The sequence below is a fragment of the Rattus norvegicus genome, chromosome 5 (assembly GCF_036323735.1).
Source record: "Rattus norvegicus strain BN/NHsdMcwi chromosome 5, GRCr8, whole genome shotgun sequence".
Classification (NCBI taxonomy): domain Eukaryota; kingdom Metazoa; phylum Chordata; class Mammalia; order Rodentia; family Muridae; genus Rattus; species Rattus norvegicus.
In genome coordinates this window covers 65575140-65594603 of record NC_086023.1, presented here as the reverse complement: position 1 = coordinate 65594603, position 19464 = coordinate 65575140, and the positions used below count along the sequence as shown (strand labels likewise).

The 19464-nt window shown below is 49.3% G+C and overlaps 1 protein-coding gene across 2 annotated transcripts; it reads right to left on the bottom strand.

Moving 5' to 3' along the window:
- Positions 1 to 1439: 1439 nt before the first annotated feature.
- Positions 1440 to 18634, bottom strand: Nans (N-acetylneuraminate synthase). Of its 2 annotated transcripts, XM_063287329.1 has the most exons (7): positions 18420 to 18634; positions 13368 to 13583; positions 7285 to 7384; positions 6242 to 6396; positions 4241 to 4507; positions 2812 to 2824; positions 1440 to 2592 (listed from the first exon to the last, which is right to left on the bottom strand). In XM_063287329.1, the coding sequence occupies exons 1-7, from the start codon at positions 18549 to 18551 to the stop codon at positions 2459 to 2461; spliced, it is 1017 nt and encodes a 338-aa protein (XP_063143399.1). In that variant the 5' UTR covers positions 18552 to 18634; the 3' UTR covers positions 1440 to 2458. The 2 variants fall into 2 exon arrangements, with proteins under 2 accessions (XP_063143399.1, NP_001100125.2); NM_001106655.2 differs by lacking the exon at positions 2812 to 2824 and having other exon boundaries at positions 1440 to 2562; positions 18420 to 18580.
- Between the last annotated feature and the right edge of the window lie 830 nt (positions 18635 to 19464).

Here is a 19464-nt window from a genome sequence, read left to right as displayed (position 1 = left end):
TGAATATACACTTCAAATAGGAGTGATATGGTAAATAAGATTAGATTGGGCCTGGAGAGGTGATAGTTGAATGTGGCTAAGGGTTCAAATTGCTCTTACAGAGGATCCAAGTTTGTGACCCAGCACCCATATCAGGCATCTCACAACTGCTTATAACTCCAGTTCCAGGGGATCTGACACCAATGCCCTGTGGAGACACACACACACACACAGACACACACACAGACACACACACACACACACACACACACACACACACACACCTTTTTTTTTTAAAAAAAAAAAAGGCCTAATATGAACACAAAGATTAAGAACTTCAAAACAAGGGGTTGGGGATTTAGCTCAGTGGTAGAGCGCTTGCCTAGCAAGCGCAAGGCCCTGGGTTCGGTCCCCAGCTCCGAAAAAAAGAAAAAAGAAAGAAAAAAAAAAAAAAAAAAAACTTCAAAACAGGGCTAGAGAGATGGCTCAAAGATTAAAAGCACTGGATACTCTTTGAGAAGACCTGGATTAAGTTCCCAGTGCCCCCATGGCAGCTCACAACTGTAACTCCTGTTCCAGGGGATCCAGGACCCTCAGAGACATATATACAAACAAAACACCAATGCACATAAAATGATGTGTGTGTGTGCCGGGCACATGCCTTTAATCCTAGCATTCAAGAGGCAAGAGACAGGAAGACCTCTGAGTCTATAGAGTGAGTTCTAGGACAGCCAGGGCTACACAGAAAAACCTGCAAAGGGCTGAAGAGATGTCTCCGTGGTTAAAAGCATTCTCTGCTCTTACAGAAAACTTGGGTTTGTAGAGGCTCATAACTAATTCCAGTCAGGATCGGATGCTCTCCTTTGACCTCCATTGGTACTGTGCATATACACACAGACACATAAAAACAAACCTTTAAAAAGAGAGAAGGGGCTGGAGATGGCTCAGTGGTTAAAAGCACTGACTGCTCTTCCAGAGGTCCTGAGCTCAACTCCCAGCAACCACATGGTGGCTCACAACCAACTATAATGGAATCTGCTACTCTCTTCTGGCGTGTCTGAAGACAGCGACAGTGTACTCACGTAAAATAATTCTTTAAAGGGAAGGGGCTTGAAAAGAGGGCTTGAGGTGGATCCCAACACCCAAGTAAAAAGCCAGAGTTGACAGTACACTGTGGGCAGCCAGGGGCCTTCTGGAGCCCACCAGGTGCCATATTTATAATGCTGTCTCAGATAAAACAGGACACCTGACCTCTGCACATACAAACCCACAGAACTGGGAGGGGAGGATCAGTGGGCCATCGAGATAAGTCAGCTGGTAACGGAGACTGCTACAAGCCTGATGGCTTGAGTTTGATCCTTGGGACCAACATGGTGGCGGGAGAACTGACCCCCACAAGCTGTCCTCTGTAATTCGTGCACACATACACACACACATAAACAGTGAATACAAGTCAGACATGGTGGTACACAGCTTTAATCTCAGCCCTCAGGTGGCAGAGGCAAGCAGATCTCAGGGTCTAAGTCCAGTTCTAGGCCAGCCAGGGATAGAGTGAGATCCTGTCTCAAAAAAAGTTTTTTAAAGTAAAGACAAGGAGATACTTGAAAAAGAACAATGATTAATCTCAGCATCGATTCCCAAGAACAGAATGAATTGTGACAGTGAACCTCTATGAGTGTTCATGCACTTAACTGCACTTAAAGATGTCAAACAACAGGACCTTTGTCTGGGTTTGTAATCTGTCAAGTGTGACAAGACACTGGTGCTTATGGTGGGGTTGATTTCTGCACCGCCCCCTATGGCTAAAATGTGCAGACTCCATGGCCACCTCCTTACAGACCCGTGTTCATCCCTGCCTGTTGGTCAACTGTACTGTGGGTTAGTGTGCACCTGCTGTCTGAGAAGGCCTCTGAGAAAGGGACTGGCTGCAAAGAACCATGGCCCTAGGCCTCTGATGGTGACAATTTGCCAAAGGGAGGACCAAGTGCTCTGTCCCTGCCTATGCTCATAAAGACAGGAGAGCTTGTCTCTGCCCTTAGGGCCTCAGGCAGAGTCTAATGCCCACTGTTCAGTGCTCTATGAGGAACTGAGAGCTCAGGTCCCTGGAGCTGCTTTATTGAGTGGGAACATGAAGGCTCAAGATGTTGACAGAGCTACACAGAAACCCTAGAGGAGCTGCGTGTGCTCTGGGCTGCCTTCGCTGGCTGGGCACTTCAAAGCAGAAGAGCCTCATTGGCTCCTCCTGTCCAGTGAGCTGGACACAGGTGGTCACTGTGACAGGGTGGCCTGGAGACCAACACTCCTGGCCCTCTGCACCCAACACACTGGACAGCAGTAGCAGGGTGGCCGAGAAGCCCGGAGTGGCACTTTATTTTAAGCCTTGATTTTCTTGCTTTGACTTTCCACGGATTCCTCCATGACCGTGTCATCTTCTTCAATAGTGACCAGCACCTTTTTGCCCACCAGGTTGAAGATGTCTTCAGGAGGATAGCCTTTGGGTTCCCCCACCTTCACAGTGAGCATGTCCAGGGTCAGGATGGTGCCTGCTGGGATTTTCACTTTGGCTACCACGGACTTGCCGAGCTGTAGACAAAGGAAGCTCAGTGTCAGATCCTAGATGTCACTGCTGCACACTTGCTGTCCCTGTAATGGGACCTCACAGCAGGTCCCATCTACTCTCACCACTGTACCCAGAGCAGCACCTCATAGAAAACAAGACACAGCCAGTGTCAGAGGACATCATAGACCAGAGGAGAGGCCTTCCCAGTAATAGAGCACACTCAGGCCCTGCAGTCAGATGCACCCAGGCTCAGGCCCTGCAGTCAGATGCACCCAGGCTCAGGTCCTGCAGTCAGATGCACCCAGGCTCAGGCCCTGCAGTCAGATGCACCCAGGCTCAGGCCCTGCAGTAAGATGCACCCAGGCTCAGGCCCTGCAATCAGATGCACCCAGGCTCAGGCCCTGCAGTCAGATGCACCCAGGCTCAGGCCCTGCAGTCAGATGCACCCAGGCTCAGGCCCTGCAGTCAGATGCACCCAGGCTCAGGCCCTGCAGTCAGATGCACCCAGGCTCAGGCCCTGCAGTCAGACGCACCCAGGCTCAGGCTCTGTTGGCCTGGGACAGTACACTTTGGTTTCTCTGTTAAAAGGCACTGGCAGACCTTGTCAGATTATCAGAATGTGACAGAGTGCTCACAACATATGACAACTGTGATTACTCTTGTGACTGTCTAGTCAACCTCTTAGGAGAAACTTAGGTCAAAAGAAGGCAAGAAGCTTGGTCGAGCTGCCAGTAACTGAAGATGAGAAGCTAAGAGGAAACCCCTGAGCCCTGCTCTAGGGTATGTACAGCCCTGCTGCCACTACAGTCTATGAAGTAAGGTCATGGAGGGCTCATGAGCGATGAGGGTCACTGATACTCGGATGACAAGGGGCGCTCAGGAAGGGAACAGACGGACAGGCAGGCGTGGAGACCGAGCTGTCTAAAGCTTACAACCCCACCTTCCTGTAAATGCTCTGAAGCAGCGTTTGCTGTCCCCTGCGGCTTACACACAAGAGCCTGAGTTCTAATTCTGCTTAGAGCCCTTGCTATGTTTCGCCCTCTGCTTTGAGCACCACATTCCTGTCCAACTCTGGAACTCTCTGCCAGCTCCCCGCACAACTCTCTCCGCTTCATTTGCAAGGCCGTTCTATTTCTTTACTGCCAACTTCCCAGTACCTGTGCACCTGTAATTTAGGGAGCTAAGCAGGTAGTCTCCCCTGGAATAAAAGGTGACAATGTTCTTTGTGTATACCTAGTGTCTGGCCTCTGCTCGACCCATACAACTGCAGGTGAGGAGTTCTGCATCCAGCAGTCCTGCGACTCCTGGCTCCAGCTTCCCAGAAGCCAGGAAGTCACCCCTGCCCAGCAGCCCCGTGATGCTGCCCGTGGCCCACCCCATGCCTCTTTGTACTTCCCCTGCCTCAGTATGCCTACTCCAAGTAACCCAGGCTTGACCACCTCAGAACTCACATCCCCTGGTCCAGAGTCCTAGGGCCACAGGCTTCAGAGCCCTAGTGGGAAAGCTAATGTGACCAGAGGTGGCCAAAAAGCCTGAATTCCTCTTATGACACACACTTTACTCACATAGCCTGAGGATGCTCTGAAGGATGGGTATGACACACGTCACCAGCTTCAGCAGACCCAGACACACAGGGCATCCTGAGCCCCACTCCTAGCCAGTGTGCCGCCCCTGCCCCAGGAGAGTAAGGCCAGTGCCCACCTTCTCGTTGCAGGCCATCTCACAGGGCAGGAGCTGCTTGGCTGGGGAGCCCAGTGCCCGCTCCACCAGACGCACAGACCGCACCAGCTCTGCCAGTTCTCCAGGCTCCAGTGAGGCTAAGTGGTCACTCCCCTTCCAGGTCTTGTCCAAAGTTATATGACGTTCCAACACCTTGGCCCCCAGGGCCACTGCAGCTACAGATATGGCGATGCCTGTCTCGTGCCCAGAATACCCTATGGGAATGTCAGGAAAGAGCTTCTGGTATTCCTGTGAAGAGAAGAGGAAGTGGCTACCCTTCTGTGCTCCACACACGCTCTCCTAGTCAGAGAGGTCTGAGCAGCACCCCTTCCAGGCAGTCAGGTCGTAAAGCACCCTGACCAATCCTTTGTGAGGATAAAAGCACTCGCTGAGGCTGCTGGGAATTGAGGAAGGGCACCCACTGCACTGCTTAGTTTGATGTCAGCTTGACCCAAGGGCTGGGGTAATCAGAAGAGGGAGGAGCCTCAATGGGGAAAATGCCTCCGTAAGATCTGACTGCAGGCATTTTCTTAGTGATTGGTGTGGGAGGGCTCAGCCCATTGTGGGTGGCACCACCGGTGGGCTGGTGGTCCTGGGGTCTATAAGAAAGCAAGCTGAGCAAGCTATGAAGAGGAGCAGCCCTCCATGGCTTCTGCATCAGCTCCAGCCTCCATGTTCCTGCCTCATGTGTTCCTGCCCTCACTGTTTTTGATGCTGAACTGATATATGGAACCCTAAGAGATACAAACACCTTTCTCCCCAAGTTACTTTGGTAATGGTGTTTCGTCGTAGCATCAGAAACCCTGAGACTCCAGCCATACTGTAAAAGTTGCTACTATCACTGAGAATGCCCTCTGTGGGCCGCGGAGATGGCTCAGAGGGTGAAGGCAAGCAAGCACCTGCTACCAAGCCTGACGACATGAGTTTGATCCCTGGAAGCCATGTGGTGGAAGAAGAAGACCAGCCCCTACAAGCCTGGCCTCCATGCCCTTGCCACACATACACAGGCCCAAAACAGTTTAATAAACCAACACTCTTTGTGAACATTTAACCCTGTAAAGACCAAAAATAACATCATAACTGAAATGGAAGGCCTGAGCTCCCAGAAAGTACCTGTCACATTTAATGAGCTTGCATGGCCAAAACCAAGTGTGCTACACAGAAGTATCAGTTATACACACAGCCCGGCCCCAGAGCATCCTGATGGAGAGAACGCTAAATAACGAATATGTTATCCATGGCTCCCCTGATGCACCAAGCCCTTCTCAGCTGAGTGAGTGCTGTCAGTGACAGTGGCCAGAAGCCAAAGCCGGGCAAGAAGGAGCAGGTGGGGTTGGTAGCGGATTAGGGATGTTAGGTGGCAAAGACCTGGAGATCTGGCCTACAGATGTGTGATCAGAGTACAGGCTGCAAGGCCAGGGAATTGTGACCGCTGTGACGGTGTCTAGACGGGGTGACAGCACTTCTGAAGGTGGGAACTCAGGGAGTACCGGGAGTCACAGACACTTAATGTTGATTATATTAACCTCTGTGGAAGCCTTGGATCCCAGAAATTAGGCAGAGGCAGAGGCAAGTCTGGTCTGCACAGTGAGTTACAGGCCAGCCTGGGCTACAGAGTGAGGCCTTGCCTCAAAACATAAAGAAAAAGATTAAATAGACTAACTGTATACAAAGATAAATTGTGAGGTATACATGCATGCGCACGCCTGTACACACACACACACACACACACACACACACACACACACACACACGAAGAATCTAAGATTGGTCTTATAAGTTTAATTTGCAGTCCCCTTCTTTAGAATGTGCATTTCCTTGGCTTCCTGGGTCTAATTTGAGTCTGTCACGCTTATGACAGGATCTGGAAACTATAAAGTGTCCCACGCCCAGGGCCCAGTCCCCAGCACTGTGAATGAACAGGCAGCAAAGGCCCCACTGTCTCAGAGGAGCTGGGTCAGTGAGGCCCCACTCTGTGCTCACCGAGATGACGCGCAGGTTGGCATCCTCAGGCTGTAGTGGGTACGCACTGGTGCACTGGAGGAAGCAGAAGTTGGGATTCAGGGGCTTCACGATCTGATAGACTTGCTTCATGGTGTCCATGGACTGCATCCCACTGGAGATCACCATAGGACGACCTGAAGAACCCGGCAACTTCTTCACAGGGGCTCAGACTCTCCCCCACCCACACCTAAGACGCCACCCAGAGACCGAGGAGGGAGGACACTGTCCTCAGAACCATGCTTTAGCAAAAGGGAAGCACATCACGGGACCTCAATCCTGAGGGAAAGAAAGGCTTCTCTGCAGATCAAAAGGCTGCACAAGACAGACAGGCTTCATCTCTTCCTACAAATACCAAGTCTTAAATACTCGAAATTCTGGACCGCGCCTGGTCCCAAGCGTTCTGGACAGGAGATGCACGACCTGCAGTTTGGTGACCCCACAGTAAAAGAGCACTCCTGAGAGAGGTCACGAGCTGCCAGCTCTAGTGCTGGCCTACACAGGGCCTTGTCCTTACAGCTTCTGATGCCTTGCCTGGGAGACAAGTGTAGAATATCCTGGTAATACCCTGCTTCCATCCCAGGTCCGAAATGAGGGAAGGGGGATCATTCACATGGGGGTGTGGAGACATTAGGGAAGGAATTCCTCCACTGCCCAGGGACGTGGCTCCGTGGTGGCGCACTCATACAGGTGCATGGGATACTGGGTTCGGTCCCTAGCGCTGTCCGAAAACAAAAGGGTAGAAGCAGGTTTCTAAGATGGCTCTCCAAAGCTTGGTGTAACAGTGCACATCTTTAATCTCAGTACTCGAGAGGCAGAGACAGGCAGATCTCTAGGAGACTGAGGCCAACCAGGGCTACACAGCAAGTTCCTGGCCAGCCAGACTACATAGAGAGACCCTGTCTCAAAAAACAAAACCAAAAACAACAGGAAGAGTTGAATATCCATGAGTGCTACTGCAGTGAGTGGCCGCTAGGGAACAGACACACAAGGCTTGGGGTCTAGTTTTAGGAAAAGATATTTACCTTTCTTGGCTGTCTTTTCCAGGTAGGGAAAATTGTTAGTGTCTCCAGATCCAACTTTGAAAAAGGGAACATTCAGTTCATGCAGAAACTCAACTGCCATCTACATAAAAAAAAAAAAAAAATCAGACGGAGTACCTTTCCCCATTGTTCAGAACAATGTCCTTGTGGTACGGGACAGGTGACAGAGGAACCCAGTGCAGACCAGAGAACACGCCATCACATGCTGCACACCAATCTGTCACACCCAGGGCTTGTTGCCAGCCATCAGTTGCTAGAAGAATCCATGAAGGAAACACTACCTCTGGCCAGACTGTTCCCTCCCCAAGGACTTGCAAACAAAAGCAAAAGGGCTGTGACCTACGCATGACCCGGAAGCCAGGCAGAGAGAATGACTGGCCCTCAAAGGTCAATGACCAGAAAGAAGACACTGAGTCCTACCCAGAGGGGCAAACGGAGCAGTCTGTGTCCTGGTTTGACCTGCTCAGCAGCAGCTGGCCCTTCAGACCTTGAACTGTGGGGGCTGCAAAAGTCAGTCAGCCACCATTCAGACTCAATAAACCCTGTAATGTAGGACGCAGCCAGAAGACCCAGGAAGCTGAGAGGTGTCAGCAAAATGGTTCTAGGACAATCTCAGGACTGGAGGAAATGGGTAAGTATTTCCTGGCCTGTGTGAGGCCCTGGGTTTGATCCCTAACACCACACACACACACACACGCACACACACACACACACACACACACACACACACACACACACACACACACGTAAAATCTCATATTGTTAAACTGCAAGAACTAATAAGGGTGGACTCTCTATGAGTTCAAGGCCAGCCTGGTCTTATACAGCAAGTTCTGGGTCTGCCAGGATGACGTAATAAGAACTTGTCTCAAAAAAGAAAACAAGGGCTGGAGAATGTCTCAGAGATTAAGAACACTGGCTGCTCATCCAGAGGACCCAGGTTTGATTCCCAGCACCCACATGAGGCTCACAACCATCCACAACTCCAGTTCTGGGAGACCTGACTCCTTACCTCGGGTCTCCAAGGGTACCAGGCATACAAATGATACTCAGACATATTTGTAAGCAAAACATCCATACCCAAAAATAAAAATAAATCATGATTTTAAAAAGTTGAAAAAGAATCTTTAAACTAATCCACAGCAACAGACCTCCATCTTCCTGGCAGGTTTGGAACCCCTAGAAGACAAAGAATAGGGAAGGACACCTAGTACAGAAAAAATATTTCGAAGATTTACCCACAAGGATTTGAAATATAAAATAGAATCCTACCACCTGCAAATTACTTTTCTTTTAAAATGCTAGGAGGAAAGAGCCCGCCTCATTTTGCAATCCACCTGGAGAACCATCGCCATCTGGTGGCCATTTTGAGAACTGCCACTTTGGTCCGTCACCCTGCCAAGGCACAAGCCTGCCATCCATATACGTTAGGATTTGCTGGCTTCCTCTGACCAGCCAGACAGCCCTATCACTTCCTCTTTTCAGTTTGCCTTAAAGTAATTCAATCAATAAACAGATCCTTGGACGCCGACTGGGTTTAGTGAATGGAACAGCCACAGCGTCAGGCTAGCACTGAGGGAACTTTGACCTGTTCCTTAGTGGGTCCCAGAATATAAGCCTGTCTGATCTTAAAGCCAGGTCTATCAACCTGATTTGACTTAGGATTGCTTTTCTTTGCTCTTTGAGACAGGCTTGTATCTAGGCTGGCCTGAAACTCATTATGTGGCCTACACTGGCCTTTATTTAACTCTCGATTCTCCTGCCTCAGTCTCCAAAGAGATTGCAGACATGCACCATCATGCCTGGCTGATGGACTCAGAACTGTTTAAACTTTATTAAGAGCAGACAGCGGGGTTGGGGATTTGGCTCAGTGGTAGAGCGCTTGCCTAGCAAGCGCAAGGCCCTGGGTTCGGTCCCCAGCTCCGAAAAAAAGAAAAAAGAAAAAAAAAAAAAAAAAAAAGAGCAGACAGCGGGCATGCCTTTGATCCAGCACTCCAAAGTCAGAGGCAGGTCGATCTCCGGAGTGTGTGGCTGGCCTGATCACAGTGAGTTCCAGAACACCTCGTGCTACATTAGAGACCCTGCCTCAAAAATTATACAAATAGAATAAGAACAGACAGTGTGTGTATACTAAGAGAAGTTGTGTTCCAAGGAGTTACAGAAAGAGGAAGGCCAGGGCTTTTCTTTTTTCAAACACCACCACATGTAGCCCAGGCTAGCCTCAAATTGCCTTCCTCATATTCCTGCTTTGAGTGCTGGGATTATAGGCACGGTCAGCCACACTGGGGAAAACTGAGGCCCCTTCAGCTGGGGATCACGCCAGAGAAGAAATGCCTCAGCTGGGAGTACAGGGGGTGAGCGACCACTGGGGAGCTGCTGCGAACAAAAATTCCTGGAAAAAAAAAAAAAGTATGTCTGGCTGTGAATAAACAAGAAGAGGAGGAGGAAGAGGAGGAAGAAGAGGAGGAGGAGGAGGAGGAAAAGGAGGAGGAGGAAGAAGAGGAGGAGGAAGAGGAGGAGGAGGAAGAAGAGGAGGAGGAGGAGGAGGAGGAGGAAGAAGAGGAGGAGGAAGAAGAGGAGGAGGAAGAGGAGGAGGAGGAAGAAGAGGAGGAGGAGGAGGAGGAGGAGGAAGAGGAGGAGGAGGAGGAAGAGGAGGAAAACTCTCGGAAGACCTGTCTGCAGTACTGTGGAGAGATTGGAGTTTTGTAGGTTCAGAAGCCAATGACTTCATCTTGGGCTAGTTTTAGCCTTCTGGAAAGGCCATGCCTTGCCCTCTCTGTATCTCAACTAACACCTCATGGCAACAAATAAAACCTCTCAGACGCTGCTAACTTAGTGGAGCACACTAGCTCCTACTGATCCAAGTGCTAAATGCCATCGGATAGCATCCTGGGCCTACAGAACAGCTTCCCCACCCCACTTTACCTACCTCTCTCACATACTCTCCAATGTATTTTAAAAGTGCCTTGACTTACGACTTTCTTTGTTCTGTAAAACTATAAAAACCTTGTGAAACTGCTTCCACACTGGAACACGGAATCTGGGGTAACCTAAATCTGTGTTCCCGGGCGCTTGTCACTCAGAATAAACCATCTCCTGTTCCCTTTAAGATGAGAGCTGTGGTTTTTATACGGACAGAGCACAGAGCCACATAGGCCAGGCCAGCCCTGTGAGAGGCACCAGGCAGCAGGCAGCCCTCTGACGGGGAAGAGTGCAGGGCAGGAGCACAGTCACTGAGCAGGTACCCAGCAGGGCTGCCAGGCCATGGCTTCTGCTTGCAGTGTCAATACTAAGCTTTCTTTGGTTAGAGTCCACCTCCTCTGCACACCCTCCTGACACGTGTCCTAGGAACCTTTGCAGACTCTGTAAAATCCTGCCACACCTTAGCCTCTCCTGAGCACACAGCAGCCCCGGAACAGCTTCCGCAGCCGAGAAAGACAGAACTCGTTAAATGATGGCTGGCATAAGGAAGTCACGGGAACCACCTGCTTCAGAAACAAAGGTGGTGGACAGGGAAGTACAGACAGAACCCAGCCAAGCCAGCTCTAAGGAGGCCTGGCAGGAAATGCTGGCTTGGCAAAGCAAGGTCGATTTACTCACTGCCCCAGGCTAGCCGGGAGACTCCTTCAAACAAGTGAGGAGGAGCAGAGGAACCAAGTGGGTTTTCAGGATAGAAGAGCAGCACTGCTTCCGGCCTGTGGGCTGTGCTGCCCTGGCTGGCTATGGCTGGAATTCTCCAGACTCCACCTCCCAACTGCTGGGACTATTAGTCTTTTCACTTTTTTGATATCCTTTTTACCCACCCCCCCGCCCCCATAATGGAAGAACAGCAATTCCTCAAAGTTCTACCGAGGAAAATCAGTTTGTCAGGACAAGGAAGAAGTCCTTGTCACTCTGCTGTGTCATTAAATGCTCTGAACTGAGAAAAATGTGATCTAGCTGAAGCCTGAGCTCTCCACCTACCCTCTTCCTTCCATCTGTCTGTTCGTCTGTCCATCCGTCCACCCACCCATCTATCTGTTTTTTGAGATAGGGCTCCTCTATGTAGTCCTGGCCACCCTAGCACTCACTCTGTAGACCAGGCTGGCCTCAACTCTGCCCACCTCTGCTGGATCCAGTGCTGGATTAAAGGCATGTGCTGCCACTTCCTGGCTCGCTTATTTATTCTTAATTTTGCATACGTGCTTATGTAAAGCAGAGTGGCATGAGGGCCACGGTGCATGTGTAGATATGTGGAAATCCAAGGACAATTTGCAAGAGTTGGTTTTCTCCTTTCACCATGAGGGACCCGGGAACTGAACTCTGATCATCAGGCTTGGAGGCAACAGAGATTACTGACAAGCACCTCACAGGCCCTGTTTATTATTGAGATGGACTCTCACTCTGTAGCTCTGAGTGGTCTGAAATGCACTATATCATCTAGGCTGGCTTTGGACTCATGGCAAGCTTCCTGCCTAAGCTTACCAGTGCTGGATGACAGGCACCATAGGAGGCTTCCCACGGTTTTACAAGGACCAATGCTTACAATCACAAATATAGTTGCAAGTCTGGAAGAATAACACAAAGGCAGAGGTGTGTTTTATGCATCAGGTGTGGTAGGGCACACCTTTAACCCCAGCACTCCTAGAGGCAGGGGCAGAAGGCTCTGTGAGTTCCAGGTTAGCCTGATCTATACAGTGGTTTCTGCTGTGGTTACAAGGTAAGATGTAGTGAGACAGAGATGGTGTATGTATGCATGTGTGTGCATGCGTGCGTGCCTGCACGCTCGTGCACAGGCAACTCTGAAGAAGAACCTGAAGACAGAGCGAGGATGATCATCTTGGTGTCTTGTTTTGAGTCAGTCTCGTGTATTTCAGGCTGACCTGTGTAGCTGAGGCTGGTCTCAACTCACTCGCCTACCTCCACCTCCCAAATGCTAGAGTTGCAAGCAGGGCCCACCACCCTGGCTTGGCATCATGGTGTAAGAAACTGAAAGTAGGGGGTTGGGGGTTTAGCTCAGTGATAGAGTGCTTGCCTAGCAAGCGCAAGGCCCTGGGTTCGGTCCCCAGCTCCTAAAAAAAGAAAAGAAAAAAAGAAAGAAAGAAAGAAACTGAAAGTAAACCAGCTGGCCATGCTCCAGGTCTGTAACAGCAGTACTCAGGACCTTGAAGTTGGAAGATCATGAGGCCAGCTTGGTCTACGTCACGAGTTCCAGGCCAGCCAAGGCTATATACTAAGGCCCTGTGTCCAAATAAATAAACAAATTAATTAATTAAAAAAAAACAACAAAAACCAACATTCTAGTTTATCCTCCAAAAGAAACACTACACTGCTATCAAAGCCTACAGATAGGCGGGGGAAAGCTTGTTCTCACACTAAGTGGGAAAAGAACACACAAGCGCAAACGTGACAAGCCAGGAATAACCAGCCACAGCACATACATGTAGACTCAGAGAGAAAATCCACAGAGATAATGTACAGGAACCATAGGCCAGTCCCTCTTGTTCCTGCTTTCTAAACTTTCTGCACCAGTGTCCTGTTTCTAAGACTGAAGTTTTTGACATTCAGAAAGAGAGAGCATAGAACCATCAAAGTGCAGAAATTACACCGGGCAGCGCTCTGGGAGGGAGAAGCAGGCAGATCTCTGAGATCGAGGCCAGCCTGGTCTACAGGGTGAGTTTCCAGACATCGAGGGCTACATACAGAGGAGAGAAAAATTATATTCCAAAATGAACCTGAGGCCCACTATCAGCTGAATCCTTCCAGGATGTCAGCACAGCCAGCCTCTGAGCCACTTATCTATAGGTAACACACGGAAGTGAGCCAGTCAGATCTAGCTGGCAAGGGGCAGGTTCCCAGCCTAGACTACTTTCCCCTGGTGTGACGGACCCTGGGGTCTCTGATCCAGAGGTTAGTTTTAAAACTAAGGTACCCTTATCTCAAAACCCCTTCTCTGGGCCTCCAGTTTGTTGGCTTTCCACTTAGCTGCACACGGTACAGGTGAACGAGAGCTAGAGCCGGCAACACACAAAAAGCCGCCTGCATCCCATGGTCCACAGGTAGCTGCTGAGCCGCCGAGAGCTCACCTCATCCATGCCAGACGCAGTGAAGAAGATGCCAATCTCCTGCGCGTAGCTCTGCAGCTCCTTGTACTGATCGTGGCTGAATTCTAGATGTCGTTTGTGCTCCCCGTAAGTCTTCCCCCATGAATGCTTCGAAGTATATGGTCTCTCCAGGGCCTTCCGGTTAAACTTGAACTCCAACTCACTCTTCTGAAACTTAGCGCAGTCGGCCCCACACTCCTGTAACACCGAGAAAGACATTTTCACTGACCTGGAGCAGACAGTGATATGACATCATTATATTTAGACAAAATGGGCTGCAGAGATGCTCAGTGGGTGAAGTGAAGTCACAGGGCTTAAGCCCAATCCCCACCACCCATGTAAAAGCCAGGCACAGCAGCATGAGCCTATAGTCCCATCCCTGGGGCTTGGCCAACAGCCAGTCTAACCCAATTCATGAGCAATGTGTTCAGGGAGGAACCTTGTTTCAAAAAAAAAAGCAGAGGGCTTTAAAATGGCTCATTGGAAGGTGTTTACCACCAAGCCTGACGAACTGAGTTTGATCCCAGGTCCCACACAATGGAAGGAGAGACCGCCTAGAAGCTCAGACCTCCAAATACACACGGTGGCATGGCCATATATCCACGAGTGTTCTTGTGTGCATCACATGTTTATATGCGCGCACACACACACACACACACACACACACACACACACGTACAAATAAACAGACTATTAACGGTAGAGAACTGAAACAGACACCAAACATTGACCTCTGCCCTCTATATGCAAATGCATACACATGTACTACCAAAGACATACAAGAAATTAAAGTTAAGGGGCTGGGGATATAGCTTAGAATGGTAGAGCGCTTGCCTAGCAAGCACAAGACCTTGGGTTCAGTCAGCTCCGGGGGGCTGGGGGAGGGGACGATGACAAAATAACAAAAAGAAATTAAAGTTAAAAAATAAATTCACGGGGTTGGGGATTTAGCTCAGTGGTAGAGCGCTTGCCTAGGAAGCGCAAGGCCCTGGGTTTGGTCCCCAGCTCCGAAAAAAAGAACCAAAAAATAAAAAGATAAAAAAAATAAATTCACAGTAAGATAATGTCTCACTAAATAGCTCTGGCTGGCCTGGAACTTGCTCTATGGACCAGTGATCCTCCTGCCTCTGCTTCCTGAGTATTAGGATTGAAGGCGTGAGCCATACAACAGGGTTACATCAAAATTATTTTTTATGTATATAAAAAGAAAAAGGCGAGACTCAGGAGGCAGAGGCAGGGGGATCTCTGTAAGCTTGAGGCCAGCCTACTTACATACCGAGCGCCAGGACAGCCAGGCTGTGCAGAGAGATTGCCTCACGAGAACCGAAAGAGAAAAAGAAAACGCTCCCTCCACCGTGCGGGTCCCAGGGATTGCAGGTGTGTGCAGATGTGTGCCATGTCAGGTGGCTTAAGGCCTCCAGCGACTCCAGCTCTAAGTGACCCCGGCCAGCCCCTAATCTCCAAAGGAATCTATGCTTAGGTGCACACTCCACATGTAGACATGCATACCTACACAAAAATAACAAAAATCAATGTTCGAAAAAACCAACGAACAAAAATAAAACCACTGCTCAAGTACTTGGGGTACCTAACACCTACACCTGGCTCTCCTCAATTACCTGACCCTTTGCTTAGCCAATAAATCACAGTTTCACTCAGCAAGGTCAGGACCTGCAGCTGAACAGAGACCCTGAGGTGCTGAGGAGACCCTTGGGCTGCACCATGCCACTCAAACCCGCAATTCCTACTAATGGTGAACCTACATATTATATACTATAAAGGTGTTTTTTTCCCCCACTTGGGGAGGCAGATCTCAAGACAGGGTTTCTCTCTGTAGCCCTATCTGTCCTAGAACTTGCTCTGTAGACCAGGCAGGCCTGGAACTAAGAGATCCACCTGCTTCTGCCTCCCAAGTGCTGGGCTTAAAGGCGTGCACCACCACCACCTCCTGGCATAAAGGTGCATTTTAAGTCCATCCTGGTGGTGCACACATCTGACCCCAGCACTTGGGAGACAGAGGCAGGCAGATCTCTGTGAGGCCAGTGTGATCTACATAGAGAGGTCCAAGCCAATTATGGCTACATAGTAAGACCCTGTCTCAAAAATACAAAAACAGAGAATAGACAGATGGCTCATCTACTCTTACAGAGGGCCCCCAAGTCTAGCTCCCAGCATCCACACCCAGCTATTCACAACTGCTGTACCTCCAGCCCCAGGGAACTCAGACACCTCTGCCTTCCCCAAGCGCCTGCTGGCACAGAAACATATACATAATCTAAATAAGTAAATCATAGGAGGAAAAACACTTTAAGCCAGGTATACTGTTGTGTGCCTTTAATTCCAGGTAACTTAGAAGGCAGAAGCAGGTAGATCGCTGTGCGTTGGAGACCAACTTGGTCTACATAGTAAGTTCCAAGCTGTCCAGGACTGCTATAGTCTGATCCTGCCTTAAAAATAAAAGTAAAAGTAAAATAAAATAAAATAAAAAGTCCCTTAAAAAATGTCTTAGCGGGTAAATGCTCAGGCCACCAAGCCTGAAGACCTGAGTTCAATCTCTGAGACCCACATGTGTGTGCACACTCTAAATATAATAAAACAACAGACTCATCATGAGAGCAAGGGAGCTTGTGCACTGCAGACTCTGGGTAATTAATTTTACTCCTGCTACAAATGGCAGCAAAGTCAAAACGTACAATTGCAAGAAATTTTCCTACTTTAAATTTTCAAGCACCATAGAAAGAAAGTGAAACCAGAAACATCTGAGGCCTAAAAAAGCCACCTGCTGAGGACCAGTCAACTAATAAATGTCCCAGCTCTAGGCCAGGTTCTTGCTTAGAGTCCCAGTCCCGTCACTGTGTCCCCCAACCCCAACGCCCTCCGGAACTAAAGAGAACCTATGAGAAAAAAACTATAACTCTGTTTGCACGGTTTTATATTTCTAGGTTTTACAACCTCATCAAAGAGGTCACACCTTGAAAAAACAGGCTGTTCCTTTGAATTAAAGGCAAGAATTCCCCTCTTTACACTCCAAAGGCTGGAAACCTGTGTTTAAAGCGAAGATTAAAAATTATACACTTCTGAAACAAGGTCTCATCATGTAGCCCTGGCTGGCCTGGAACTTGCTATGGAGCCCAGGCTGCCCTCGAACTCACAGAGATCTGACTGCCTCGACTTCCAAGTGCTGGGATCAAAGGCGTCAATGAAGTCAACGACGGGTATTATAGGAATTAACGTTATAGGAATTAATTAGGTGTCCTAGGAGAGAGTACGGAAAAACACTGAGCTCAGCATCTCAAGAGCGAGAGTCTAAAACTTGTTAGCAACTATTACTTTAAAGTCCTTTTTCAACAGTGCTTTTACAACAATCAGTTAGTTAGTTCTGAGGAAGGGTAAGATAAAACTGAATTTGAGATGGTGTGAAGTTAGGGGAGCAGCATTAATAAACAATGGAAGAAACTACCTTGTTTTGTTTGTTTTGTTTTCTAAGACAGGGTTTCCCTATATAGAGTGGAGTGCTATCCTGGCATTACTGTCTGCATGTATGTCTGTGCACCGTGTGTGTGTGTGTGTGTGTGTGTGTGTGTGTGTGTGTGTGTGTGTGGTGTGAACTGAGATGAGAAGAGTGTCAGATCCCCTAGAACTGGGGTTAGAGATGGCTGTGAGCCACCATGTGGATCCTGGGAACTGAACTCAGGTCCTTTGGGAAAGAAGCCAGTGCTCTTAACCACTGAACCATCTTTCCTGCACTGCTAGATGTAATGACCCGAACCTATATACTCTCAACACTTGGGAGGCTATTACAGGAAGAGTGGTCCAAGTTTGAGAGCCTAGCCTGGTCTACAAGGTAAGTCCCAAGCCAATCTACATTACAGAGTGAGGCTGTTTCCAAAAACAATAAAATCAATCAATCAATCAATCAATCAAAAAAATAACCAAACCCTCCCCCCAAAAGATCACAGGGCACTTTATTAAAGACCTTTATTAAAGGTTAGGGCCACAATGATGAACAGTTCCTCTTCAAAGACTGATTCAAAAGAAAGAAAGGTTTTTAAAAAAAAAAAAAAAAGAAGGGGTTGGGGATTTAGCTCAGTGGTAGAGCGTTTGCCTAGCAAGCGCAAGGCCCTGGGTTCAGTCCCCAGCTCCGGAAAAAAAAAAAAAAAAAAGAAAGAAAGAAAGAAAGAAAAAAAAGAAAAGTATGACCTGTCCTGAGTGAAGGCATGCACCTGTAATTCCAGAAGCAGAATATCTGAGGGATAGCCTGGGATACATGGTGACTCCCTGACTAGCCCAGGTTGGAGTAAATCCCTGTTTCAAAAGGACTAGAAACAAAACACTGTGAGACCTAGGGCTTCCGGGTGTAGCTGGAGGAGACATCCTTATGAATTAGTGGAAAGTTACTAAGAGAAGTGAGTGAGCCACCGTCATAAGCACCTCAGGAGTTGTAGTTAGTGGTCACCTAAGGAGCCCTGGACCAACTACTGTGCTGCCACTCATTTCCCTCTTGGAAGTGAGTTCTAATCACAACTCCATGAAGCCAGGTTTTCAAATCAGGCAGCTTAGGCGCAGAGATTCCCTAACCGGATCTGGAGTTTTTACCGTCCAGTTATCCAAACACTGGGACTGAGAGGTGAAAAAAAGCCACATCAACTTCCAAGGACTGTAGACAAATGTCACGGGAGGATCTCGGAGGTGACCTATGACAAGAGGGCTCGGTTCCTAAGATTCTGGTTAGGTAGAAAGCCACAGAGCGTGCCAGCTGATCTAACCAGAAAGAAGAAAGGGGTCGAGTCCGCAGGGAGGGCGAGCAAGAGTAGCTGGAAGACTGAGTAGGGGAGCCGAGCCGAGCAGGAGAGACGGGGAGCACAGGACCAGAAGGCAATCGCAGCCACGGTCTCCCAAACTCCTCCGTGAACTCTCCCGGGCCCCTCCGTTAACCTGATCCCCACCCCCACCCTCGGCCTTCAAACTCCTGCATTAACCTTCCTGGGCTCCTCCACTACCACTCCGCGGACCTCCCCGGGCCCCGCCCCTTACCTTGGCAGTGCGGATCATGCGCTTGGCCACATCTAAGTCTCCTTGGTGGTTCTGGCCGATCTCCGCGATGATGAAGCACGGGTGCTGTCCACCCACCCAGCGCCCGGGACACAGCTCCAGCTCCAGCGGCATGGTGCTTAACCGCGCCTGTTCGCTGCCCCGGGTGTTTCCGCACCGGCCGCGCAGGCCCGCAGGTCTCGGCCCCGCCACGTCAGCCGGCGGCCGCCGCGCAGCCAATCCGCAGGCCCGGTCTCTCTCCACAGCCAATCGGAGCCCTCCTCTGCAGAAAGCGGGGAGAGCAAGCCTCGCCCCTCCAGCGCCTTGCGGCCCTTGGCCAGAGCGCGGTTTCTGCTGGTCTCCTCTACAGAGAGTGTACAGGAAAGTAGGTGTTCCAAAGTTCGAATCCGGTGGTCGCCGATTCTGAGACGGAACGGTAAGACATGGAAATTTTGCGAGCAGTAGAAAGAGAGGAGCACTAGCAGGAATTTCTGCGCAGCCGCTAACAACTGCCTTTCTCCTTTCCCAGCAGTAACCTGCAGTTTTCTAGAAATCTCATGAAAAACCACGTTAGAGGAAAGGGCAGATACCAAACCCCACAGGGAACCCTGGTGGTACCTGGTTTTGCCTTATCAGACTATGATCCCATTCCAAGACATCTCTGGAGCCACCTCATTTTCCAAGAGAGTGAAGGAAGTGGGGCTGGGGGTGGGGGTCCTTAGTAACCTTATAAGATGTAACTTGAGAAGCACTAAAATGGTATTTATAGCTAATGCTAAGACAATTATGACTGTTCTTCTCAAGCACTGTTTACATTCTTCCCTGAAGCAGAAACATCATATAGAATTATAACACAATATATAGAAATCTTTGATTGCAATAATTGGTATGGCATTTTTATGTATATGGGTGTTTTGCCTACATGCATGTCTGTGCACCACATGTGTGACTGGTACCTAAAGAAGTGAGAAGAGAGAATCAGATCCCCTAGAACTGGAGTACAGATGGTTGTGAGCCACCAAGTGGATGCTGGGAACTGAGCCCAGGT

What these genes read in the sequence shown, in the direction of transcription:
- Nans (NM_001106655.2), bottom strand. Translation starts at nt 18,551, where the DNA reads ATGCCGCTGGAGCTGGAGCTGTGTCCCGGGCGCTGGGTGGGTGGACAG. An exon ending in CTGCGTCTGGCATGGATGAG is followed by an intron (nt 7,385 to 13,367) that starts GTGAGCTCTCGG and finishes TTTTTTATGTAG; the next exon opens with ATGGCAGTTGAGTTTCTGCA. An exon ending in CCAACCTGCGCGTCATCTCG is followed by an intron (nt 4,508 to 6,241) that starts GTGAGCACAGAG and finishes TTCTCTTCACAG; the next exon opens with GAATACCAGAAGCTCTTTCC.